At 40.2% G+C, this 27,028-nt stretch overlaps 1 protein-coding gene across 2 annotated transcripts in view; it reads left to right on the top strand.

The window, feature by feature from the left end:
- Nucleotides 1-25,926, top strand: part of st18 (ST18 C2H2C-type zinc finger transcription factor) — a 39,633-nt gene extending 13,707 nt beyond the window's left edge. For both annotated transcript variants that reach the window (XM_035531049.1, XM_027016932.2), the window contains exons 3-22: nucleotides 1,895-1,946; nucleotides 3,512-3,542; nucleotides 4,918-5,105; nucleotides 9,253-9,948; nucleotides 11,014-11,148; nucleotides 12,719-12,809; nucleotides 13,391-13,483; nucleotides 13,696-13,898; nucleotides 14,281-14,483; nucleotides 16,655-16,900; nucleotides 17,752-17,861; nucleotides 17,997-18,059; nucleotides 18,828-18,896; nucleotides 19,108-19,170; nucleotides 19,571-19,651; nucleotides 21,992-22,213; nucleotides 22,464-22,552; nucleotides 22,698-22,801; nucleotides 23,310-23,453; nucleotides 23,914-25,926. In XM_035531049.1, coding sequence (XP_035386942.1) covers nucleotides 1,895-1,946; nucleotides 3,512-3,542; nucleotides 4,918-5,105; nucleotides 9,253-9,948; nucleotides 11,014-11,148; nucleotides 12,719-12,809; nucleotides 13,391-13,483; nucleotides 13,696-13,898; nucleotides 14,281-14,483; nucleotides 16,655-16,900; nucleotides 17,752-17,861; nucleotides 17,997-18,059; nucleotides 18,828-18,896; nucleotides 19,108-19,170; nucleotides 19,571-19,651; nucleotides 21,992-22,213; nucleotides 22,464-22,552; nucleotides 22,698-22,801; nucleotides 23,310-23,453; nucleotides 23,914-24,072 — 3,042 coding nt within the window. In that variant the 3' untranslated portion in view covers nucleotides 24,073-25,926. The remainder of the gene's footprint in view (nucleotides 1-1,894; nucleotides 1,947-3,511; nucleotides 3,543-4,917; nucleotides 5,106-9,252; nucleotides 9,949-11,013; nucleotides 11,149-12,718; nucleotides 12,810-13,390; nucleotides 13,484-13,695; nucleotides 13,899-14,280; nucleotides 14,484-16,654; nucleotides 16,901-17,751; nucleotides 17,862-17,996; nucleotides 18,060-18,827; nucleotides 18,897-19,107; nucleotides 19,171-19,570; nucleotides 19,652-21,991; nucleotides 22,214-22,463; nucleotides 22,553-22,697; nucleotides 22,802-23,309; nucleotides 23,454-23,913) is intronic.
- The last annotated feature ends 1,102 nt before the right edge of the window (nucleotides 25,927-27,028 follow it).

The raw sequence follows: 27,028 nt of genomic DNA, 5'->3' as shown, positions 1-27,028 counted from the left end.
ACGCTGTGGGAGCTCGGAGAGGGCTGGCATGGCATTAAGAGTGGACCACATAAAAGGTTTATTAAAGGAAATTAAGGCCCATCACTGCCACACCTGCTCCCCCTATTATAAATGTATGACAGGTCAGTGCCTTCAATCACAACAGCCAAGCTGAGAGAGGAGAGAGAGATAGAGAGAGAGAGCAGGAGGGGGGAGAGAGAGTGTGTGTGAGAGAGAGAGAGAGAGAGAGAGAGAGAGAGAGAGAGAGAGAGAGAGAGAGAGAGAGAGAGGAGTCATGTTTCCCATTATGCTTGGAGTAACAGTGCAGCCAGTGACTCAGAGAGCTCCCCACAGCTCCGCTGTCCACTATACCCCACCATCAGGCCAGAATAATTACATTTAATAGGTTTTATTTGGGATCGGCAAGGCGACACTGGTGCAAAGAGAGAGAGTCAGAGACAGAGGGTGTGTGTGTGTGTGTGTGTGTGTGTGTGTGTGTGTACATGTACAGAGAGAGAGTGGCATTAACAACTCTTTTTGTCTAAAAACACACCACAGTGATACTTTTTGTAGCATTATTTTACATCATTATATTTGGCCACCTCTGTCTCGCCTCTAAAGGAGGCCCCATCTCACTCACTCACCTCTGTCTGTCTGCCTGTTATGGCTTTTTCAGTGTAGTTTGCATCTATGCTGAACCAATTAGGTTTTCACATGGACACAACATTCAAAAGCCATGTGCAGTGGTGTTATTTTAGCAGCCATTCTACTGGTTCACAACGCTACAAAGTAAAAGTCCTGGCCACTCACCAACCCAGCCTTTTATTATGATGATAAATAATAAACACTCCTTTTCACATAATTTCCACATACCTGCATTCATGGTATAACTTTGCCTTTGTTTGGTGAGCTCAGGGGCTAGAGTTTGTGGGGGCTTTGCAACTCTTTATTGTTCTTTATCTTCTTGTGTGTACAGTGTACTTACATGTTCTATGTGCCTTGTGTGAATTCTATATCCTTAGAAACCAGTATTTCTGGACTCTCCCTTAGTAACTAAATATACATGCTGTGCTTTCTTATTCAAGAGTCAGGAGCTTTTTTTTAAAGCTCTATATTTAACTTTGACATTTCATGCTTTGCCAGAAAATACTACCCACTTCATTTTGAAGGAAAAGTCCCCTTTCTCATCTCTGTTTTCTTTAATCCACACAGTTATGTTACATTAGATCTCCAGGGGTTATCCAACCTATTTTGAGCTTAGCAGGGTTGACATTTGTTACCAGCATTGAGTGGACGAGTTAATATTACTTGTATATGTGATGGAGTTTAATATTAGATAGAATTGATTAGAATTAATAAATTACATACATACATACATGATTAGAAAAAAATATTTAGATCTAAATAAGTACATTTTATATATATATATATATATATATATATATATATATATATATATATATATATATAATATATATATATATATATTATATATATATATGTGTGTGTGTGTGTGTGTGTGTGTGTGTGTGTGTGTAATTCATTAATTACTGTGCAATGCCAATGCAAATAAGTGCGATATATATATATATATATATATATATATATATATATATATATATATATATATATATATATATATATATGTATATATAGTGTATAGTGCTTAGAATATCAGCATGAAAACGATAGAAATCATTTAACTTGATTTGATTGGAAAACAACATGGTATTATTTATGGCAAACTTTCCACCCCTTTTCACATTTACACATTCTCTTGAGTAACTTTTGGAAGGTTACTTTTATTACTACAAGCTCTGTTACTTGATTGCCTTCTGGACTCAAACACCTTTTAACTCTTTCAGTTAAATACGTGTTTCATTGGCTCTTCACGCTTTTCCCAACTTTGTTCTAGATGGATTCAGAATGTGAGGAGAATCGCGCTGGACTGTGCAACGGCAATGCAAGTAAGTGCGCTTGCGTAACAGCAATGACATGACCACATTTCCACTATAAATTCATTATGTTCTTGCTGCATTTTTAATTTTTTTTCTATCACACCCATTATACATTTAATGTGGCTGCAATTTCAAATTATAGAGCGAACAGGTAAAAAAACAAAAAACAAACGTCACCTCTTCAGCGCCCCCTAGTCTAACACTGCAGTTTCCTTTCCCGTGCTGCGGTGCTTCAACCGTTCTGGTACCACAGCTCCGCTCAGCAAACCCGCGTCACGGCTGTTCATTTTAATATTAATCGTATTCGCTTGGAGAGTAGTGTGCTGAGGGGATGCATTATTCACGGCTATGGCCTTGCTTCCATTGCGATATTGACTCAGGCGAGTTAAGGAGCGTGCCTGAATAGGCTGCTTGACTGGGACGTGCCGGTGAACCGCATTAGTCGGCCATTCCGAGCCCTGTGTTGGACTGCGTGCACTCGAGCAGCGTTTAACGTGACAGGGCACATTCAGAGTGCCTTTACCGAGTCTCCCTGGGACACGCGTGCTGGGAATGGGATTCCCCCATGCAGCTTGTGTATTTCTCTCTCTCCTGCTCTCTCTCTCTTCCTCTATCTGTCTGTCTATCTCCCTCTTTCTGTCTTCCTCTCGATCCTCTGCATGAAGAATTTCTCTCAATCAGTGTTCAAGAGAATCACTTTGTCTAAACTGTAATTATTATGCAGTGTATACAGTTATAAAGAGAACGAAAAAAAGAATTCCTTATTTAATACAGGGAAACACACGTTGTTTTCACCCCAGTGGAAATAAAACTAATATAAATACCCCTTCACTGTGCATTATACAACATAGAAACTAAACTAACTGATAACAAAAATCAATAAAAAATGCTAAAAATAAAAGCCAAAACAAAAAATAACATTTCCAAACAAAACCTCAGACTTTCCATAATTGCCTGATACAACAGTTCACTGGATGTACTATATGTATAACTTTGGGAATTGGGGGGGGGGGGGGGGGGGATATTCATACGCCAGTAAGTAAAGCTGAAGAAATTATTATTTTTTTGAGCTTTTGGTGTGATGCTGTATGAATGTAAGACTGGTGGTTTGCACCATGCTGTCTTCTACCAGGAGCAGCCGTGGGGGGCGGGGGGGGGGGGGGGGGGATAGTAGGCAAGGGGAGATGTGGCTTTGCACATGCATCAGTGGAGCTCTAGAGCATGCACAGGTGCAGCTCTGAAGCATACACAGATGCAGTTCAAGAGCACAGATGCAGCTCTCGAGTATGCACAGGTGCAGCACAGTAACGTACACTGATGTGGCTGCAGTATGCACCAGCGCAGTTCTAGAGCACATATAAGTCTAGAGAATGCACAGGTACAGTTTAGGAGAATGCACACATGCAGTCCTAGAGCATATAGAGGTCTCCATGTACAGCTCTGGAGGATGCACAGGTCTGAAGTATGCACAGGTGTAGGTCTCCTTTGTGGAAATGCAAACATGTGTATTTACCCACCCCCAACCTCTTACCCTCCCCCTCTCTCTACCCCCCCATCTCTGTCTCTATTTGCAGTTCCAGCTGACTGCATTGCTGACACTCACAGGTAAGCCAGAGTTCATTGCTTCCCTATGAACGCAAACATGGAGCAGAGTGTGTATCCGCTTCCACCATGCAAACTACACTCAGACATGGTGACACTAACATACAAACACCTGCTGTTCTGCAGACACAAAGACCACACACATACTGTGAGGTAAACACAGACCACAAACGATAGACACAAATTGCACACATACACACACTGTGGAGTCAGCACACATGCTTTGCAGTAGAAATAAACCACAGACACACTCACACACACTGTGCGGTAGACACAAGGACACTTACACACACTGTGGGGTACACACACAGATACTCGAACACACTGTGCAGTAGAGAAAAAGGAAGAACAGAATTGATAACCTACTGCTCCTTCACGTTGCCCCTTGCTTTCGTGTGTGTGGGCGCCTGGATTTTTAATTAAACGTGATCTCTCCTGTGATCAGATGGCCCTCTAAGCCTTCCTGGCAATGGACACATCTAATAACAACGGCATAACCTATTGTATAGTGCAAGCAGGAGCACGTCCAGCCAAAAACACATCCTTCAGTGTTTTCTGAACTGTGAAAAGGGCTAGTGTTTCCCCCTCAAGTTGTGAGTTCTGGGGGATATTTATATTTCACCCTATTACATGTATAATAACTGTACTTTTGACTGGCAGGCGCAGGATTTGTGTGCCAGGTCTTAAAGCCTTAGGACATCCAGCTGAGGCCCATATGGGTGTTGGGCATGACTCTCAGCCTCCCTCTTGATAGTGAAGAATAACCAACGTATAAACAGACCTGTAATTTGACCGTACACAGATATGGTTCAAAGCACAAAAGAAGAAGGTCAGGTAAAGGCATGAGGCATTGTGTGCTTATGAGCAGCATTCTGTTCATGGACTTTAGCTTACTGAAATCATGTTCCTAAACACAAAGTAGCTCATTGGTGTATTTACATGTGATGATTGAAGTTTAACGGGAAGACACGTTTACATTTTTGTTGTTATTCGTTTTCTGTTTTCCTTCATGAGCACCGCTTTCTGTAAGCCCTTCGTGGCCATGGGGGAACTGAACTCTATCTGGACTCTAAACAATGTCTGATGAATAAGAGCTGTAGCAAAACCAGAGTTTGTCAGAACACTGATAGGCAGACAAGAGCCTGCTCTCCCCTTTTCATTCGTTTTTAATGAAAGATCCAGGCAACAGATCTTTGTGTTGTAACCACATCTCCTGTGGCCCCAAGCCACTGCTGCCCTCCACACATTTAAGATCCGCAGGCTCTGAATGAACCCTGTCGAAGTGGCCGACAGTATCTGTCGTGGCCGAGTGGGGTAGGTCGGGGCAGCGATTCAACTCCATCTCACCACGATGCCTCTCTTCCTCTCTTGCCCACAGCCCACCTCTCACAGCCGGGAGGAAGAGGAGTGGTGTCGAAGGGGCTCGCGGAGCGCCGGTTAACAAGAGGAAGTCTCTGCTGATGAAACCCCGCCACTACAGCCCCAGTTGCAGCGAGCGGGAGCAGGAGGGAGTGCTGGCAATGGCTCAGGACAGCACCGCGCCCAGGAACACTCACACTCCAGCAGGTAGACAGATGTCCCGTTGTTTTGTCTGTTTTGATGAACAATTGACGCTGAATTTTAAACTACCATCTGTTGCATTCATCCCCCCCTTCCGCCTCCTCCCCTCCCGCTCTCTCCATGCTTCCATCCATCCGTCCATCCAACCCTCCCCCCCCCCGCAAACCGACCCAGACCAACCCCCCTCCCCCAACCCCCCAAACCCCATTAATTTTGGCCATGATTGAGGCCGGCAAGCGAAAGACTACACTGCTGGGGCCACTGTGTTTGTCTGTCACATCCTGGGATTGAAGTTTGTGACAGCTGATCTGTCATGAGATTCCTGGCAAGCCACCTTTTTGCTCCAAGCCCAGCCCTGCCCCTACCCCACCCACCGCTGTCCACACTGGTCCCCATCAGTGTCCGGACTGAAGAGCTATGGTTGATAGATAGATAAGACCCGGTCAAACGGGATCTGTGCTCACATATAGCCGGATGCCTTTTTGGAATCTGGATTATAACTAGGCTGTTGCAGCTCTTGCCCATTTGATTATGCAGGCCGGAAAAGTGCTTTTATTTCAGCTGCTTGCATAATTATGCAAATAGAGGACCTGAGAATAGAAGGCACCAAATTATATTGTGCCTCGTTGACAAAAGAAAGTGATCACACACTCAAGCAACAAAAACATTTTTGGCAACAGAAGCACGAAAACATAAAAGTTGATATTACATTTTAAAGCTTTGTCCTTTCTCAAAAACAAAAACATTGCCATTTCCTAATGAAACGAATTATGAACATTTTGGCAACAATGCCCGTACTTTATGTGTGTATCCACACTCCCCTATAATCTGCACTTATTTGGTATATTTTTAACGATGTAACCAAGCAACAAACGTAATTGTCCCTTTCGAAAAGCCTTTGTTAGGCCATCAAACACGGTCCAAATATACATAATTAGGCATAATGTCTACACCTCATTATTGGACACATGTGGGTAGTTAAATGGATAACAGAATAGCTCAATAAATTGAGCAGCATCACTGGAAATGGAATTTATTTGTATCCCCAAGTTCACATTACACCTCAATTATCATAACCTATATTTAATTATTTAATTATTTATTTAAGTATTTATTTAAATTATTTTTGCTCTTCCCAAGCCATGGAGTTATTATTTACTAAGTTTAAAAAAAGAAAGTGTTATGTTTCCCTGCTGTCTTGGGGCAACCTTTGTTTTATGCACAGACTCCAAATAGCAAAAAGCCTGATATCCCGCATGGAAAGGGCATGAAGAGCTCGCGCACGCACATCCTTACAATTAATGACCCTGTGTGTGACAAAGAGTGGAGTATCTGAATTTCATGCTGAAAAAAGGGAGAGGAGGGGTCCAGGGGGGGTGCTAGTCTTCCATTTGGTGGGGGTGTTGTGTGCACGATGGCGTTGCGTGTGTGAGCAACTTCGGCCAAGCTGTAGCTCACACGCTCACAACAGTAATGGCTGTTTTGGAGTACAAACCATTCACCTGTTCCAACACACAAACCACACTCAGCTTCCCAGCCCCTCCTACCCCACTCTACCCCCACCCCCTGCACTCTGTGTGTGTGTGTGTGTGTGTGTGTGTGTGTGTGTGTATACGTGTGCATGTGTGTTTGTGTGTCTGCGTGTGTGTGTGTCTGTGTCTGTCTGTCTGTATGTGAGTGTGTGTGTATTTGAGTGAGAGTGTGTGTGTGCACATGCTTTCCATGAAGGCTACGTGTCCATCTGGATAGCAGAATAGTCCTGGTTGCCCACTCTGCTAATTGTAACTTAGCATAACTGGCTAACTTTTCATCTGTGTTGGACAGGGCTGGATTATCACACCTCTGTCACGATTCAAATGGCCTAAAAGAAAAGAAAAGAGACAAGGGTTGCCAAAGTAGAAATGAGCCTCAGAAAATTGGTGTTGCTCTACAGATATGTATGACCATCTCTGCTGTCCATACTGCATCCCACACGCATGCATATTACACTGAAACACTCAAAACTAACACATATTTGTGGACCATAGTGTTGTATTAAGCAAACAGTACAAAAAAATCTACTGAACACTGACAATATATAACCTTTTATATTACCTTCAATATGGCTCGTTATTGTTAAAGCTCCAATCTTGGACACGCAGAATTTCTGAGGTGCTCCAGATAAATAATAAAGCAGATTGGACTCCTCTGTGCCCTGTGGTTTTTGTTTTTGTTTCTTTTGCTCTTCCGTTTTCTTTTGGCAGGAGAATGATGAAATGCCAACCATTCTGGTCCTGTTCAGTACTGAGCTCGGGGGGAGATTAGGATAGGGGGTTACTGGGCTCCCTCTTAAAGAGTAGGAGCAGTTGCTTTAATCGTTTTAGAAGGCCTCTGTCCAACTAAATGATGGTGTAATATCTAATGAACCTCATTGCATCACACTCATTCCACATCACTCTGTTTGCATCACTGTTTGCATCACTCTGTTCACATAACTCTCTGTTCGCATCACTCTCTATTTTAGTGGTTGGCTTAGTAAGGATGTAAACACTCTAAGAAGATAGATCTGTCATATACAATTTGGACTTAAAATGCAAAATAATTCCTCATGGACAAAAATCTTTTAAACTGCAAGTAAGTTTTGGAAATCAATAATGGATTCTAAATCAATCCAGCTGATAGGTTTTCCTTGTTGACACTGTCTTACTAAAATCAGCAATGTTTTGACTCTGTGACATTTAAAGATTTGTTTGGATTAGAGAAAAAACCCAACTACCGTTTATAAATAGGCCATGTCAACAATCACATCATGTACAGTTTATGGAATTACACACTGCTGTCCACACTGGTGTAACGATGAAGTGCTAAGCCATTCAATGTACATTTAGCATTATACACTTTGTAATATTTTGCATTTGTAGTATAATAAATTATAAATAACTATACTTTTGAGTACACACACACACACACACACACACACATACACACACACACACACACACACACACACACACACACACACACATATATATATATATATATATATATATATATATATATATATATATATATAATACACATACATATATAAAATACACATACATTTTAGCATGCAAATCTGAGCAATGTGTTTAACAAAGGTTTTACATACATTCATCCATTTTTTCTTGTTTCCTTTTGTTGCCTGGGAATTAATTGTGCATAGGCAAACCACTGCATTCTATTGTTTCATGAAAAATGCAGAAGATCCTCGTGTGTTGGTCAATTGGTTAGTTCTGTCCTAACAGACAGAATTGCAGGGGTGCACATGACAAGGAAACTCTAAATGAGATTGAAAGTGTCTGGCCACTTCTTAATGTTATTGAAGGGTCCAGGGGAGAATCAAAAGATTTATTTGCAGTGTTTGTAATATCAAGGGTGGACTTTTTTCTTCTCTGCAATCTTTCCCTCTTTTTTCTTTCTCTTAAATGGAAATTTGCTTATTTCCAAAAATATTTATTCTCATTTGTATTCTTTTTTTTTTTTTTTTTACCCAAGAACATCATTAGTAACAAAACATAAATAATTTCATGTCCTGCATATTTTAAAATGTTTGTTCAGTGTCACTAGCAGTGTTGTCTCACTGATAATCCAAATCTTGATGAAATGGTCAAATTCAGTTTGGGAAATCTACAAAGCAGAAAAAAATACACTTGAGGTCTTGTACTTCTCTTCCAGATTACATATTTACATATTTCCTGTTTATTACAGATTACTGCTGGGGAATTTCAAGAAAATGTTTGAAAGAACTTAAGATGCATGATTGCAAAAAAAAATTAAGATATATATTCTTTGTTTTTTTATTGTCTTTCATTAGCATCTTAGAGAATATGGTTTTAGATTGCATGTCAGTCATGCAGTAAAAATGTACCCAAATTAAATTTAAGAAAGTTGTTTGAGCAGTATTGTTGTTACAGTAATTTTCAGCATATTTGGTTTATTTTGAAAATAAATTTCATCCAACTGTTGTACCAGTTTAACTCAGATTTGCAAATTTCAGCATGAAGTCTCTGGTCATTATCATGGGCTTTTGGTTGTGCATTGGTGTACAAAACATATTAGTAACTTCTGTGTCCGTTGTGCTCTGTTTGTTACCCTGTTGGTCTAATAACTGTTCTGGACTTTTGGTTTTCAGATGAAGAGCTCGACTGTAGCGATTGTGTTGTCAGCAGCTTCCATCCAGACATCAGAGCCATAACTCATAGCTCGTTGTCATGGACCGAGTGCACAAGTGAAGGCTCTCCCGAGTTGCCCACTCTGCTGTCAGAGGCGCACAATGACAGTGATGACAACCAGCTTGACCAAGACTCAGGCGGAAGAAGCCCAGACAGGCCTGTAGACTCCCGTGACCCGTCTCCTATCAGGGGCCCCAAGGTTGGCGGAGAGGATGCTAGGTGGAGCAGCCCACCACTCCTGCCCACACCCGATGGCGTCCGTCATAGCCCGAGCCCACCAGGTGATGCCCAAAGACCCCTGGGTATCCACCCACTGTCAGTGTACTTGGGCCATGCTAGCGGCGGCCTCCTCGCTGAGGACAATGGCTACGCGCGTGCGCTGAGTGATGGCGAGGACGATCTGCCCACTTTGCGGCTGGGAGAAAGGCTGGACGCGTGGGGTCTGGGGCTGGCAGCCAGACCCCTGGAGCTGGAGCGTGCCCGGCTCAACCTCAGCCTGCTGGAGCAGGCCGCCGTCCTGCAGGCCGAGCGGCGGCAGGCCCTCCATGGCGCCTACAGGCATGTGGACCGCTTCCTCCTCGAGCAAGTCGAGCGTGAGCGCAGACACCACCGGCTGCTGGAGCTGGACACCCGTGCTCCCAGCCACAGCAGCAAAGGTTGGACGAGACACAATATATTCATTATATAATCAGTGTATCTCTTTGTTTTAGTAACTGGGAAGCTTCTTTACATTTTTTACATTCTTATTATTGGAAAAATCCTGTTTTGTTTTTTTGTTACAGTTATAAATATAAAAAGTATTGTGAAATAGTAGAATCAAGTATTTTCCCACAGAATAACTCAAAATGGGTTTTCAACAGAATGCAATACTCAAATACTCAAAGCTGTGTTCATTGGTTTCTGAATTTTTTGAATATGCTGCTGAATTTCAAACACCATGTCCCCAGGTTTACTCCATTTGTAATCTAATTAGGTTTGCTGCCAGTAATTTGCACTTCTAGTGGAAAAGAGGTTTTAACACTGTATCAAATATCCTCTTTGTCTCCCATAGTAATGAAACATGCCCAGACAATCGCAGTGGTACAGTTGTTTAAACTACTATTTTGCCCTATGTGCCAGTATGTTAAACACTAGTAAGTGCAAGAATGACCACTTACAGCTTCAGTACAGAGACAGTCAAGAGGAGCATTCTTACCCCTAAGGGAGAGATAAACAAAATCCTCTTAAATACTAAAACATTTGGCAGCCACCGAAGCAGTAAATAACTAGTGTGGGATCAGAGATGATTCTGGGAAGTCAAGTATTAAAAAAGAAGAAAATACTGAAAATGGAATTTCTGAGGTTTGTAATATTGCATTTTGATAGACAACAATTAGGTCTTTAACCAGGGTGAAGCCCAGGGTATCAGTCTTCCTACATCAGCCCTGGTGATGCTGGTTCTTGAGTGCTGTTTAATGGGTAATCCCTCAGGCTGGAGTTTCTATAACTCTGATCTAGAGGCCCGGCATGACCCCATCTTTTACTAATGTCACATTAATGCTAATTCTCTAACCCAACATACTTTTAGAGCAAATATAGCAGTACATGAGGTAGAAGTCTAGAGTGGGGGATGTTAGCTTGCCATAGATTTCCAAATTAGTCTTTTGCTATCAATTTTATATGTGGACTGTGGGTGGGTGTTTGTATGTGTATGTTTTACTGTGTGTTTATTGTTTTTGTAGACTCCCCACGCACAGATAAGAAAGACATCAAGTGTCCCACCCCAGGGTGTGATGGCACAGGTCATGTGACCGGACTGTACCCTCACCACAGGAGTTTGTCTGGATGTCCCCACAAAGTGCGAGTCCCTCCAGAGAGTAAGTTAGCACAAGGGTCTTCAGGATCACACCACAGCATCTACTTTCAGGACAAATAAAGATTACATGACAAATGAACTTGATCTCTTCAACAATTTGTTGTAATTATGACAAGAATAATAACTACTGTATGAACAAACATTACCACAGTATTATCTCTCATCTAATTTTAGATGCCTTTAGATCAATTCTGTAAAGAGAAATAACGTATTACTGTTTGTTTCCTAATTATTGAAGTATGTACCTGTTGGTATATAGACTTTCTATTGCACTAAATAGACATGTTTGAAATATACCTATACATAGCATCTGGTGTTATGACATACATTTAAGCTACACAAAGTTTATTTAAAGGAAGAGAATGTATGGAAGGCACTAAGTGAAAAAAACACATTCATCATTTCTGAAGTTCCACCTAGAATTTTCCCTATTGTGTTTGATTTACTGTGGTATGCAAATCAGCATCATGGTGTGGAAACATTTTTCCCCTCACTTGCTGGTTTATTTATTTATTTATTTATTTTTGGCCATTTGAAAACAACACAAACATTCACCATTAAACAGGAGTGCAACAAAAGGGAGCAGCAAATGTAATTAAGGGTTTTCTCTATGAAAGCATGCACCAGAACAGCAGCAGCCCAGCACAAATCAAAGCACAAGCGGATGGAGCATTCAGAAATAAACGCTCAGACACATCCTCCAACTAATTGAAAAATACATACAAAAGGGAAAGTTATTAAGGATACTGGATAGGACTTTAACTCCACTGGTGTCCCACCATATAAATTTTTATGCCAGGTCTGTTTTCTTGGTGATATTTGAAAGGGAAATTACACTTTCCAATAGCATAAAGGGAAACCTGTTGCCTGAAGATTGTTTTTGGTTAAGAGAATAACTCTTATTTCTCGGGCTAAAAGAGATAATCGACTATATTTTGCTTTCAGTGGTCTGCCCACATAAAGTAACCTCTAATCTCTAAACCTTGCATGGTAGTTTGAAACAACACAGGCCTCTGCCACCTACATAGAATATTTTATTTTTCAAAATGACAGAGTTAGAGGAGTTATTACCATATTTAAGTAATACTGTAGCTATAAGATATTATAACACTTTATTGATACCAAAGGAAATTCCACCATCACAGTACTGTAAAAATTACTGTAAAAAAGAAAAGACACACACACACACACACACACACACACACACACACACACACACACACACACACATATATATATATATATATATATATATATATATATATATCAGCCATCCAGTGGGTGGTCATATATTTTTCTGTGTGTATGTGTGTGCATATTTGCACATATAATGTTTACAGTATTTAGTGACATACTATAGCTAGAGTATTATTTAAATATGGTAATAACTAACTCAGGCATTTTGAAAAATAAAATACTTTATGTAGGTGGCAGAGGCCTGTACTGTTTCAATTTGCCATACCAAACTATCAGTAGATATATATTCAAAATTGTAGTGAAGTACAAAAGGTTGTAGTGAAGTACAAAACCTTGACGACATTGTAAATTAAAGTATGTCCTTCACTCCTTAGTCTTAGCCATGCATGAAAACGTACTAAAGTGCCCAACACCAGGCTGCACAGGAAGAGGTCATGTGAACAGTAACCGCAGCACACACAGAAGGTACGTTTGCCAGCTCCCAGCTCCACACAGCAGCACACTACTCTTCACAGCCACATACAGGTCTGGACAGGTCCACACAAGTCCACACCGCTCCACACAGGTCCACATAGCCCCACACAACTGCACACAGCTCCACATAGTTACACACAGCTGCATACAACTCCACACACTGCCACACATCTCCACACAACTCAACATATCTCCACATAGCTGAACACTGCTTCACACAGCTCTACACAGCTCCACACACATCCACACAGATCCACTCATCTCTGTACAGCTCCACAAAGCACACCCTTTCATCCTTGGCCAAATGGGATTTATGGCTATGTTGGAAATACTGTTGTAAACACATTGTATGAGGCGTATATGCATATAAGAAATAAATACATTTACATTTACGTTTTCTAATTATATATATATATTTCCATTCTAATATATAATTATATATACATCATGTGTCAAGTCCTGCTTTAAGATAAAGTTCATACTTTAAAAGTCAAGTCTTGCTTTAAGATAAAGTTCATACTTTAAAATAATGTGCAATTCATACTTTAAAATAATGTGATCTCATGTCTCAGTCTCTCAGGCTGCCCAATAGCTGCAGCAGAAAAAGTGTCAAAACCCCAAGATGATCCATCCAAATGCAGGCAGAATTCAGACAGGATGGCACGGTATGAAATCCCAGCAGGAATTTGCCCCTCAGGCGGGCTTTTGTATGTGGTATTGATGATTTTTTAAAGACTTCCCTCTCTACTGAGAAGCCATTTTGTCTATGGTTGGATAAACAACCAAAGGTTTCAGTGGTTAATCTGGATGCTCTGTAGGCACTGCTGAAAATGTGCTTTAAGGCTGATTAAAGTGGTTCTCTTTCCCTGCTTCGCAGGCCGTTGGTTCAGATGAAGAAGTTTGACTTTGGTCAGCTCTCATACCGCTTCACCCATCCCGTGACAGCCCTGCAGGTGGGCATGGCCAAAGACGTGGACAAGTACAGCAAGGGCCACTTTGACTATGCCAGTTTCGACGCTCAGGTGTTTGGGAAGCAGCATGCCCAAGATCAGGGCCAAGAAACCTTGAACCACCCTGACGGTGAGAGGGCAAAGTTTAAATGTCTGGGACAGATGACGACGGTGTTGATCATGATGATTGACTTTCTTTTCTGTCGATGTCCTCCATTTCCTTTTATTTTCCCAGCCATGTTTCAGTTCTATTTTTATTATTTCCCACTGACATTCACTTTTATTGCAGGCAATTAACTAAAGTACTGGTTAAACGTTATCACAGTTTACATCGAGACTGCAATGTCTGCAGCAGCCAAGAATGCTGAAGTGCTTCAATGTGCTATACATGTGTTTTCCTAAACCTGCTCTAATCTGTAGCCCTGTGTATGTGTGTGTGTGTGTGTGTGTATGTGTGTGTGTGTGTGTGTGTGTGTGTGCACGTGTGTGTGTGTGTATGTGTATTCCCCCAGCCTCCCCCCAGTTCCCGTGCTTCCTGGGTGCGGGTAGCCGCGTGGTCATGCCTGGGGGCCAGAGTCCCGGCAGTGCCATCAACCCCCGGAGCGCCCCACAGCCATGTACGGCCGCCGCCGCCATCCTCAACCTCTCCACACGTTACCGGGACAACAGCGAGGCCCTGCCTGTCACCACCCAGCCCCTGGCACAGTGCACAAAGGTAATCAAATTAGAGCACTCGCAGGGGGGAAAAAAGGTATTTAATGTGGTCATTCTGAGGCAACTGTGATTTGTGTATGAAAAAGGAGGGAGAGAACATCAAAAGACACTTTTTTGGCACCGAGAACTGTGTGTCTCTGGTGGCAGAACAACAAGAGAGTTTTTCTCCCCCTTTTTTGCTCCCCTCCATGGCCCTAAAGCTTTAATGTACACAAAGGAGAATTTGTGTAATCACATCAAAAGGACTAGAGGAGAATACAATCACGCCTTCTTTCTCAATTACAATTAGAAGGCTTTTTGTAAAACATGTGGAGAAGCATTTGATTTATACTTTTATGGTAATGCAGGGGTTCTCCTGGTTGTTGGAAAGTGTGTGTGTGTGTGTATGTGTGTGTGTGTGTGTGTGTGTGTGTGTGTGTGTGTGTGTGTGTGTGTGTGTGTGTGTGCGTGCGTGCGTGCGTGTGTGTGTGTGTGTGTGTGTGTGTGTGTGTGTGTGTATGCTTTCTCTCAGCTGCAGATGGCAGAAGATATTTTACTAAGTAAAATATTATCCTGGCTAAACCCACTCCGATCTACCCTTAACATCCATCTCCAACACTCCATACACAAAAGTTGGATTAAACCAATCAGATTGGGGATTTATCAACAGTGTTCTTTTATTCAAATTAAATAACGGAGGACTCTGTTTGTGCTATTTCAGTTTGGACTGCATCAGTCTTTGGCCTTGTACATGTGTGCTGTCACAGTCTGTGTATTACAGAAGGATCTTTGCATCTCAGCATTACATTCTTGTACAAGCCAATACATCAGTATATTGAAGCCACCCTGATATATACACATATGCCAAATTTAAAGAATGAACAATAGTGACAGAAGTATACTAAATTGGAAATAGCAGATATATTTAACTTTTCCTGCCGTGTCTGCTTCAGCCATCCATCAAAACTGGGCCTCGGCCTTTGCGAACAAGAGTTCGGCGAGTTGAAGCTTGGCGTTGGGGAGGGTATTAGAGGAAGTGTGGTGTGAAATGATACAGACACCTACACAGCAAGCAGCCCATGTTGGAGCCCCAGCTTTCAGTGGGCAGAGGGAGCAGGTACTGTACGAACTGAGTGCATGAATAAAACAGTGTGAGCGGCTCTGTCATCTGTGGACGTCTGCCTTGAGATGTCTGTATGCATTTTAAGTATCTCGACTGGCAGCGTTGTGTGCCAAGTCATTCGCTTTCTCTGAAGGCAGTACAGTTTCTCTCAAGCCTGTGTTGTTCCACCGAGGTGTTAGGGAGTGATGAGTGTAACTGTTTAAACTCAGGTGAAGCTTCTTGGTCTTTTAAAACATTTCTGCTAAAGATAATAAGTGTGTGGAGGTTTGGTTAGCAAAAAAGAGAAACACTTATAGAATTATTATTAATGATAATCCCCTTGTGTCTTTTTCACAGCAACAACACGATAAAATTCAACAACTCCTGGATAACTGGATTTTCCATTTCACTTTTTTATCAATGAATGTTAATTGACTAATGTTAATTCCTTTTGAATGTGTGAAACTCGAATTCTCCTCTGTTCCAACTCACCACATCAGCACTGACAGAGCTACTGATGAAAAACTTGAGACATTAAGCAACATTAAGCCTTTTAATTTGTATTAATGCCAATGACCTAAAAGCATCATGTGCAGCTGCCATCTTGGTAATGTGTCCTAGAAAACAGACAGTGCAGCTGTCCCTGGATAAAGTCTGGTGGAAAATCTCATTACATTGGTAGTATCAGTCCACTGATGTGGAATTCTGTAGGGAATGTTTTTAATATGATTATTTATATTTTACTTAGTGTGTTATATTTATTTGAAGATTTATATGGGAAATGAAGGTGATATAAGTAATACATTGATACAGACTAGTTTCTTTTTACCTTGCTTATTTGTGTAACTTGTATTCTTAAGTGCAACACACAGATGAATTGCATACAGGCGCACATTTACTATATACCATTGTGTAAATCAGGGTTTATTTTGCACTGTGAATTTAGTCATGTCTACAAGTTCAGCAGTTTGGTCAGTCAATGGTGAAGTGTTTTGTGTGCAAAAAATGACCTTATTGTGGTATTTAATCTTAGGGCTCAGATGAACAATTTAATTCAAATCAACCTAACCCAGCACCTTTATGGCTTAAAGGACTCTCTGATCGAGGTGGATGAGAACGGCACCCTGGACCTCAGCATGAAGAAGAAGAAGGAGAAGACAAGCGAGTCCCCCATCATGCCTGCGCTGGGTGAAGCCGTCTTTACCCCTACTGAGCCCTCCCTGGCAAAGGCAGCCGGCCTCCACCTCTCTCCACCCTTCTGTCGTTCTATCTACGACCACGAAGGCTGGGACACACCGCTTAACTTCAGCAAAGCACCGGTCCTGCAGGACAAAGAGGTACAGAGCTATTTATGAGCCAAGCAGCATGTTAAAATACTGTTTGGAGCAACACTGGAACTCAGAGATGAGTTTAAACTTCCAATTTGAATCTAAATATATATTTAGTCTGAAGATGCCTTAAAATGGGTGTTAGTCTTTAATTTCTAACATGATGGGAAAGTGTCATATTCAACACTATATAGCACAAGATGTGTACGATAATGCTACCTCTGGTTGTTAACTTAAACATTTCCAGATTTTTCTAAGCATTTTTTTTTTGTGGAGTTCTTAAATATGGATCCTAAGGTAAAATATTACTGAACAGGCATATTAACAATTAAACTTTTTTAACTGTATCTTTGCTTGAACCTGTGTGCATTCTGCAAAAGTCATCCAGTTCAAACCCAGACTCTTGTGTGGTGTACCAAATAACATGTCCCCACAATATTAAATCGAATATAAATAAAATTAGAGAAGAATGTTCCTTAAAAGCTGAACCTCTTTGTCATCAACTATTAAAGTCAGACATTGAAGAAACCTATCAATCAGCTGATTACCTGCTCAGATGTCTGATTTCCCTCCTAACGTCTGGTGTTCACGCATTTTCTTAGGAAATCAAACTTCAAACCAAAGCTCTACAGTATGTTACCAATTATACATACTACAAGGGAATAAAAGTGAGGTCAAATTGATAAATAGATGAGTAATAGAAATACTTTATAATCTGTAGTTTAGCAGTAACACTTCAGCAGTATCAGATGTCACTTGTACTGTTGGTCAGTGTGCTTTTTGAAGAGACCTCTGTAATTCTCTTTTGGATAATTGCCAAACATTTTCATCCTTTCCATGTGATGTTCATCATCTTGTAGATGGACCAGCTGGACAGGATGTCCCTCGAGGACAAAGTATTTTCAGGGGATGGAGGCATGACCGGCAAGAACAAGCTACTCATCAGAGAGACTAAGAAAGAACTGATGAGGTACACAGACCCTCCAATGCAGCGGTGGGCTGCTTAAATCTTTCTTAAATCTGCGCTCTGTACAAGGCTGTTCCTGATTCCCCTTTTGTAAGGTACTGTTAAGTTCACATATCTAACACACATTCTCCATGCCAGCTGTCCAACGCCAGGTTGCGACGGGAGTGGCCACGTAACAGGGAATTATGCCTCGCACAGAAGGTGAGGGAAATCTCAGTATGTCAGTATGAGGCGCTTCCATTCACACCTCGCCCCAGTCGATACATTGTAATAAAAAAGGGGGGCCTGCATTTCGTAACATCTAAAACTTTCAGACAAGATCAGTAAAGTTGACTCTGCACATGCAGTGAACCTGATTCATCTTCATGGGACTTCATGTAAAGTGGAGATGAACTGGCTAAACTTTTTTATTTTGTTTTGTTTTGTTTTTTCGATGATCTTCTTTTTATCAATCTTTTTTCTCCAGTCTATAGTCTTACTTGGTGCACTCGCTTTTGGGGAATTTATCCTAAGGCCACACCTCAAAAAAACAGAAGACTATTCATTGTCAAAGAAGCTGAAAGTCCCTGATATGGCCACACCCCTATTTTTACTCTGTCCTAGCAGGTCTCACCTGTGGCCCTACCACAGGTCTCTGTAAAAATGCTGGCTTACTGAAATTCTGTTCCTTACAGAAGTGATCATTCCACATCTCACTCATATTACACAAACAAAAAATGTGTAATTCTGAATCTTGGTGTATAAGATTATGACCAGTATAAGATTTTAACCTCTTAGTCTACCTAAACACATATATGCATCTTAATATTGTCGTTGCATGGTGGTTTTACACAAATATTTTTATGCAAGATTTAAGGCATTATATGAACAAATGGGGTATCGTTATTGTGTCTGATTAAACATTTTAGAAGAACAAGAGATGAGATCATTGCAACGTCATTAATTTTTTTAATTTATGTGTTTTTGTAGTGTGTCAGGATGTCCACTAGCTGACAAAACCCTCAAGTCACTGATGGCTGCCAATGCACAGGAACTAAAGTAAGCCTGATTTAATACTGCTGCACTTGGTAACCAAGTTTAACCAATATTGTATCTTAACCAATATACTAGCCATAGTGTGGTGTGTATGGAATGTGGTGTGCATGATATCCGAAGGCAGTGTCATACAAATCCATTCATTTATCGACTTCATAGTGGTCAGCATTTTTTCTAGCATCTTCCAATTTATCATTTTCTATTGCATAAACAGGTGCCCAACCCCTGGCTGTGATGGCTCTGGTCATGTGACAGGAAACTATGCGTCTCATAGGAGGTAAGTGTGGATAGAGATGCAATACCTGTTGCACTTACATGTTACTTGTTACAATGACTGTGCTCTCCCAATCTCACAATATATCAGCCATTTGTGATTATGTAACTACAGTTTGCCATTTTTAGATTTTCTAAACAATTCCTTAACTGTTTTCTTGAGTGATGAGTAATGTGAAAAAAACAACATCATATCATAATGGCTAATAAATGACATTTGAACAAATGCAAAGTGAAATAAAATACGGTGTGACATTTTTGGACTGACGCGATCACGGCCTCTGTTCGAGGAGACTGCAGCACACCGTAAATGTCTCGGAGTGACCGAGTGGTGGTATCTCCTCCATGCATGCATCTCCGCAGGTGAACTTGTCCAAGGTCTTACACGTTGTTTCCTTGTGCAGTTTGTCAGGATGCCCTCGGGCACGGAAAGGCAGCCTGAAGCTCACTCCTAGCAAAGAGGAGAGGGAGGAGACTGACATGAAGTAAGATGCATATTTAACATCATTTTCAATTTTAAATTACCTTTTAAAAAATGATTTGTGTATGGCTTTTTGCTGTTCATTTTTTTAATTTAGTACATTGCTGTACATTTAAGCAGAGGGTTGGCTCTAATGTTGCTTTAGAAATCGTTCATTAGATCTGAATTTACATGATAAAAACAAACAGTTCTGCAGATTCTTATGTGTGTGGTAAAGGTTTTGCGAGATCCGTCCTGGATCACACACACACACACACACACACACACACACACACACACACACACACACACAAACAAATACACCACCCACTTAATTAGAAACATTTATTCATTAGAAACATCATGTAGGTGTATAGTTACATTATATGTTTTAATAACTAATGAGGTATATTAAAAGGATATACCTGGCAATCATCCCTTTATTAAAATGACATTTCTTAAAGACAGACAATTCAGAAGACTTACACATATTTACATTGCTACAGTTCTCTCTATGTGAAACACAATGCTTTGAAAGATATTATTGCATTTGAGTCCAGCCCCTGTTCCACACAGTCTCAGTACACAACTGACTTTGTACATAAGGATATTTAATTTTTAATTACTAATGCAAAGGCAAGCGCTTAAGACCAAAAGCAGGACTCATACACATTGTGAGACAGAGACAGAGAGGAGGGAGCAGAAAGGAGAGACCCAACACAATGCATCTACAATCTTCCTCAATGATTTTAAAGTGATGGCATGTGGTGTTATTCCCTTTTTCTGCTGTCTGCTGCACAGAAAGTACCTGCACTGTATGGATCTGAGTGTTGGAGTCGAGATGTTAGAGTCCCATTGCTCCATATTACATGGCAGATGGACTGAACAGCCTTTGCCCGGTGCAGCCCTGCGTCTGAGCAGCCGCGCATTCAGTCCCAGATAGCCTTTCACCTATTCCAATATTGGGGAAGGGGCCAGTGACCCCAAATCACAAGCTTTTCCCCTCCCCTGTGCAGGACACACAACAATTATCTGCAATTTATGTCATTCCATTACTGACCTCGGTGGATAGGGTGGGGGTGGAGGTTTGATAGAGACTAAATAAATTGGCCAGCACCTCACCAGTCCAGACCACAACTTGCAAGGGTTATGTGTTCCAATGAATTCTGAGATTATTCATCCAAGTATGTTTTTGACAAACATTTGTCAAATGTTATATATAAACTTAAGTCAGCCTGTTTGTTTTTTTTTTTACTTTGCATACAATTTTAATCACCATTTCACAGGATTAATCTTCTTAATGGCTTTTGAAAAATCTTCCTGCTCAGCAAGTGCAGGGGTATTTATGGATGTGCATGGCACTTACCAAAACAGTGAACACTGGGCCACAGCTCGAAGAGTTGCCTCCCGTCTATTAGCTCTACGCCAGCATGTGTTTGGCGGCATTTCTTCCCACCATGGTGATGAAACAACAGTGTAAGCAAGCTCATACTCTGTTTCAGTTTAGCCCCTACCAGCTCAGCTGCTATAACAAACACGTGCACGGCATGCTTATGCATGGTGGAAGAGAAAAAAGAGTATCGGTTTCCGTTTTGCTAGAGGTTTAATTTAAGTGGGCCAAAGGTCTGGCCACATGTACACACGTTCATGTGGGGTGACCCAGAAATCCATACAGCAATGTTCAGAAGAGGGCAGCTGCATGATCCTAGTGTGCACATGCAACCTGCCACATGACCTTGCTCCACAGAGCCGCTCAGTTACGTGTCTCAGCCTACATGTTTGGTCATGAAACTATTAAACCACAAACATGGTATACCACTAAAAAAATGGTAGCATTTACCTCAGAATATGTGCACATCTCATAGTATTCACAATAACTGTTATTTATGAACAGGCTTATTTATAGTTTTTGTTTATTTTAAAATAAATGGGTATATATGTTAATCACAGAAAATAACACTCAGGTTCACAAGGTTATATATGCGTTTCTCTATAGCTCAACACTGTGACTCACATGATTTACATGATTTACTGCAAGTTGTCAGATTAAAATGTTCTGTCAAAATGTGTCATCGATTTATCACTTCTAAAACATTAGCCTCAATAAAAGGTTAATCTTTTTATAGGAACATTTTATAACATTATTTTCTATCTATCTATCTATCTATCTATCTATCTATCTATCTATCTATCTATCTATCTATCTATCTATCTATCTATCTATCTATCTATCTATCTATCTATCTATCTATCTATCTATCTATCTATCTATCTATCTATCTATCTATCTATCTATCTATCTTTTTACTCAATGCTGTAGCTATTACAGGAGGTGCCATGCTCTGTTTCCTCTGCTGTGCCTCAGGTGCCCTGTAGCTGGCTGTGACGGACAGGGCCACGTGTCAGGGAAGTACACATCCCACCGTAGCGCAGGCAGCTGCCCCATTGCCGCCAAGCGGCAGAAGGAGAGCGCGCTAAATGGGATAGCCTTCCCCTGGAAGAGCTGCAAGCAGGAGCTACCCCACTGCCCCCTGCCCGGCTGCAATGGCCTCGGCCATGCCAACAACGTTTTCGCCACACACAGGAGGTGAGGGCATGCACATCCAGGCCCCTGGCTCCTTGCCCTTAACCCTAATTTATCCTTAAATCTAACCTTAAACCTTAACTTTAATCTTAAAAAGAAAGAAAGATAACAGGCAATATTGAGGATCATAGCCTAATATTTAATTACGAATTAAAGTTTAAACTAAGGGCAATATCATCACAACAAAAACAAGAACTGTTTGGCTAATGCAAGAAATTGTGATAATTCTTTTTAATGGCATATATGTCCCCAGTTTGTCGGGCTGTCCGCTAAATGCACAGAGCATCAAGAGGAAGCTTGCAGGAGAGGAGATGATGACCATCAAGCTCAAAGCCAGCAGTGGTATGGAACAATTCCACGTTTACCGAAGAAAAACAGGCCTTCTGATAGTTTCTTTGTTCTTGAAAAATATAGTCCCATGATTTACCACTGGCTAGCCAATTAATTATCTTAAAATCCCCAAAACTGCTTGTTGTGTGTGACACAGGCATTGAGAGCAGCGAGGATGTACAACATTTGGACCATGAAATAAAGGAGCTCAATGAATCCAATCTGAAAATAGAAGCAGACATGATGCAGCTTCAGACTCAGGTAAACAGTAAACAGGACAAAAGTAAACAAACACATTACAAAAAAATGTAATATGAAAATGCATTATTAACTTACATGGCTCGATCACCTGTTATGTTTTAATTTATGGATATTCATGTTACCCTCATTAACAGAGCATATTGTTTGAAGCGAGATTAATAGGCATGATGTTATTTTGGTGATCACTGATCTCAAGGGTCAGTAAGAAGTAATACATTTGGATGATCGTATTTCAAAAAGATGTAGAGCAAAATTTTTTTTTGTTTAATTAGGTTGAATTAAGTAGATAAAATAAAAACTATTGTCTGCTCCATGTTCAGTGTTCTTTTCCCAAGGTCATTGTTACAATGTCTAACACACTACCCATAATACATTGCAGAATCTGCAGTATCAGTTATAATGACCCTTGTTCTAGGTGTCTGTAACATAAGTGCATTAGCATTACAACGAGTGGGGGGGGGGGTGCAGACTCCTTCTATGACTGACCTTGTGCTCCATGCCCATACAGATCTCGTCCATGGAGTGTAACCTGAAGACCATCGAGGAGGAGAACAAGTTGATTGAGCAGCACAACGACAGCTTGCTGAAAGAGCTGGCACGCCTCACCCAGGCTCTCATCAACAGCCTCACCGACATCCAGCTGCCGCAAATGGTGAACGAGACCTCCTCTTTACGTCTCCCGCTGTGGTGGCAAACGGGCGGGAGAAAACAACACTTTCCGTTTGGCCGGCAGATGCCAGCAGATGTATGCTCTTTGCAACGTGCTGGAAGGAATGCAGCCATTCTTACAAGAGTTGTTATTAATCAAGAGTAAACCATGAGACCATATGTAAAGGGGCATCTAACGAACTCACTGTTGTTTGGATATGCTTATAATCCTTAGTTTATTCAGCAGGTCTGTTAAGCAAGGCACTATTTACTGCATAACAAATTCATTGATTTTCTACACATAGACCATGCTTCATCACAGAATAAAAGACATCAACAATGTACATTGTTGGCTTTGAAAATTTGTGAAAATTGGTCCATAATGGATTTTCAACTCAAGTTCAGGGACTTTGATCAGGTAGCAGTTATGTCATTTAAATTCATACACTCTGCTTGTCTTCCAGGGTCCAATAAACGAGCAGAATTTCGAAGCCTACGTCAAGACTTTGACGGATATGTACAACAGTTCGGAGCATGAGTACTCTCCTGAATGCAAGGCCCTCCTGGACAGCATCAGACAGGCCATCAAAGGGATCCACGTGGAAACCATCTATTCACCTTGAAGTACTGTACATCTACACAAGCAATAGCTCTGGACAGCTCGTCTCTATCCCTTCCCACAGTCTGTAAACTTTTTTTTTTTCATAACACATTTATTTTGGTGACATTTTAACCCCTTTGCACTTATCTATGGTTTGCTTGACTTAACTTTGTATTTGTTCTTCTATGTATTAATTCACTATTATTACTATTTATTGTTTTATTCATCAAAATAAATTAAACAATAATATATTTTACTATTTATTTTCTATTTAACATCAATGTTGGCTGTTTATAACCTTTTGTTCTGCACTTCAGCTCTATGTATTGGAAATTACTTAGGCTACAAGCACATTTGCATTTGCTGTCTTATTTGGTAGGGGTTTTTTTGTTGTTGTTTTTTTTGTCGTTAAAAAAAGAGGAAACGAAATGTTTACTTGCATTTGTGATACACCTTTACCGATGAACGATGTCAAATGTAATGATATTACTATTGCACCACCTAGTGGCGACAAGCTCTTACTGCTCCACAATGGTAGGCTCTTAATGGTCTTTTTGAATGTATTGTGTGCAACAAATGAGTTCCCAAATTAAAACACTGACTCACAAAAACAGTATTCCTAGCTACTGAGCTAAAATCAGTTTTTGGTTAAACCCTCTCTTGATTGTACGTTGCCGTTTTTCCTACCACAGCATCACATCAAGAAGAAAAAGAATCCAGGCATAAAAAAATCGCTACATGAAATAACTGATTTCTGTTTCAATTTATATGAACTGCCTTTCGTGTGCACACCACAGCGTGTGCATATATGTGCCTATATGTAAATGATTACATGGAATATACTATGTTTTGTGGTAGAACAGTATTATGTGAATGGTGATTCATTTTATTATACAGTATATTTATTTTCGGAAAGAAAGCTTCTAACTCGGTTTAGCTACTGTTTATACGCCATTTTAAGCATCTAATGATATTGCTGTAATATGGGGATCAAGTGTTTCACTGTTGCCATGCCTCCTTTTCCTCTAGGCTAAATCATACCGTTCAACCATTTTTGAAAAAGCTTTATTTTATTTTTTAAAACTGCATAAATGACTGTAAGCAATTGACAACTGACAACTTCCCAAAAGCCTTTTCGTTTTATTCCGCTGGATAGTATTACTTGACTGAGGAGAATTAGGTCAAACTGAAATCTGAGCTACGAACATTTTCCCACTAAAACAGCTGCACTAAGTAGTAGCGCATCCTTCGTGGTTCAGTGTAGTTTTTCTGCAGCCTCCTCAAATTTCAGTATGGAGCAGGTTTGATGACTAATACAAAAAATAAATAAATAAATAAAAACAGCAGAGAATGATCTTACAAAAATAAATTTAGATTTCAGTGTCAGCCCTTATACTTTTCTAATTATAATTACTTTAATTAATTTATTTAGGAAAAACAAAGTGGCATGGGTCAGAAATACTACTGAACTTAGATGACACTGACATTACGAGTTTTTTCCGGATTTGTATGAGCAAACAGTCATCCTGTAAATCTAATTGTTTTCTGCCAGCAATGACTACAGAAAAAGTACAGCAAATTTACAGGTCAATGGGCTAGTAAAAGTGCTATATTTGACCAAATGACCATACTGAATTGTACTCTTAATCAATTGAATCAAATCTTTTCAAAAGAAATGTAATTTATAATTATGTTAAATGATTTGTAATTCCTTATATTTAATTTATAAACCACATTGTTTGCTCAGGAACTTTTGTGAGAACTATTTATTTTTTCTGTTTGTATTTGATGTTTTGTAATGTGAAATGAATTTTTTGTGTAATGATATTAGTATGGAACACTGTACTGTAAATTATTTTGTTTCTTTTTGATTAAAACAAACTGCTTTTTTTCAGTTAAAGTAGTTTCTATATTGACGTTTCTTTACACTTTTACTATTTCATAAGCAGTAATGCGCTGTGTTGTACAGTTTGTGTATGGTAGAAATAAACAATTTAATGATCTCTTGAATTGTCAGAATACACAATAAGCCCTTAAACTATTTTGATGAAAAACATTTTATATGCTCCAAATGCTGTACATACAGCATATGGTTTTTTTTTCCTACAAAATTGCACTTACCTGTGCTACAGCAGGAAAGACAATAACCATAGCTGTCTGAACAGAGTATTGTCACGGCAACCACCGGATGCTATGACCAGCATGATACTGCCCTTGGTGCACCAGTCTATAAGCACTTTGCCTTGCCCAACTCCAATGCTAATCACATCCATTATAGTGGAACCACATATCTGGTCTGAGGTCAGCAGCAAAAGACCAATTCTGACAATAATCACCACAAATCAGATTTTGAACAAATGGTGTGTTTCTCCTTTGCTTCTTTAAATTATATCTTCAAAAACAGAAAACACATTATGGGTGCCTATGATTTGTTTTGATTCATTCCAAATGAAACTTCATTTTTGGAGCAGTATGTTCATTTGATATTGAGTTTTTTTGTTTTGCTTCAATAGAAGGTACCATGACATTTAAATCCAAGCAACATTAAGTTTCAGATTCTCATCTTGCTGAAAGCATGAGTGAAGTGTAGTGGGTAGATGTGGTATCAGCACTAGAAAGAACCTTAACAGTAAAGCACATGTAAACCCCCCCCACCCCCACCCCCCGTTTACAAAATAGCACATCGATTTTATGGTCAGAGTAAATATCTTTGCAAATTATTAAATTATTCAAAAAGTTTTCTAATGTTTTAGAGGTATTTGACCTAATAGATAGTTGTTGTAGATGATGGTGAGGGTTCATATGGGTTTATTGGATTTTTACAGTTTCTGGTAGGTTAGCAGACTTTGAGGGCTTAAAACATAATGGCTATCCAATTCTGGTTTTAGAGAACTGTCATCCTGTTGATTAATTTTGATCAGGTTTTATAAATTATGAGCAGCATTGGCACGCTTGATTTAAGCAACACAGTATTAGTG

The sequence above is a fragment of the Electrophorus electricus genome, chromosome 10 (genome assembly GCF_013358815.1).
Source record: "Electrophorus electricus isolate fEleEle1 chromosome 10, fEleEle1.pri, whole genome shotgun sequence".
NCBI classification, from domain to species: Eukaryota; Metazoa; Chordata; class Actinopteri; order Gymnotiformes; family Gymnotidae; genus Electrophorus; species Electrophorus electricus.
Note: the sequence above shows the minus strand (reverse complement) of the source record. Positions and strands in the feature narration are given on the sequence as shown.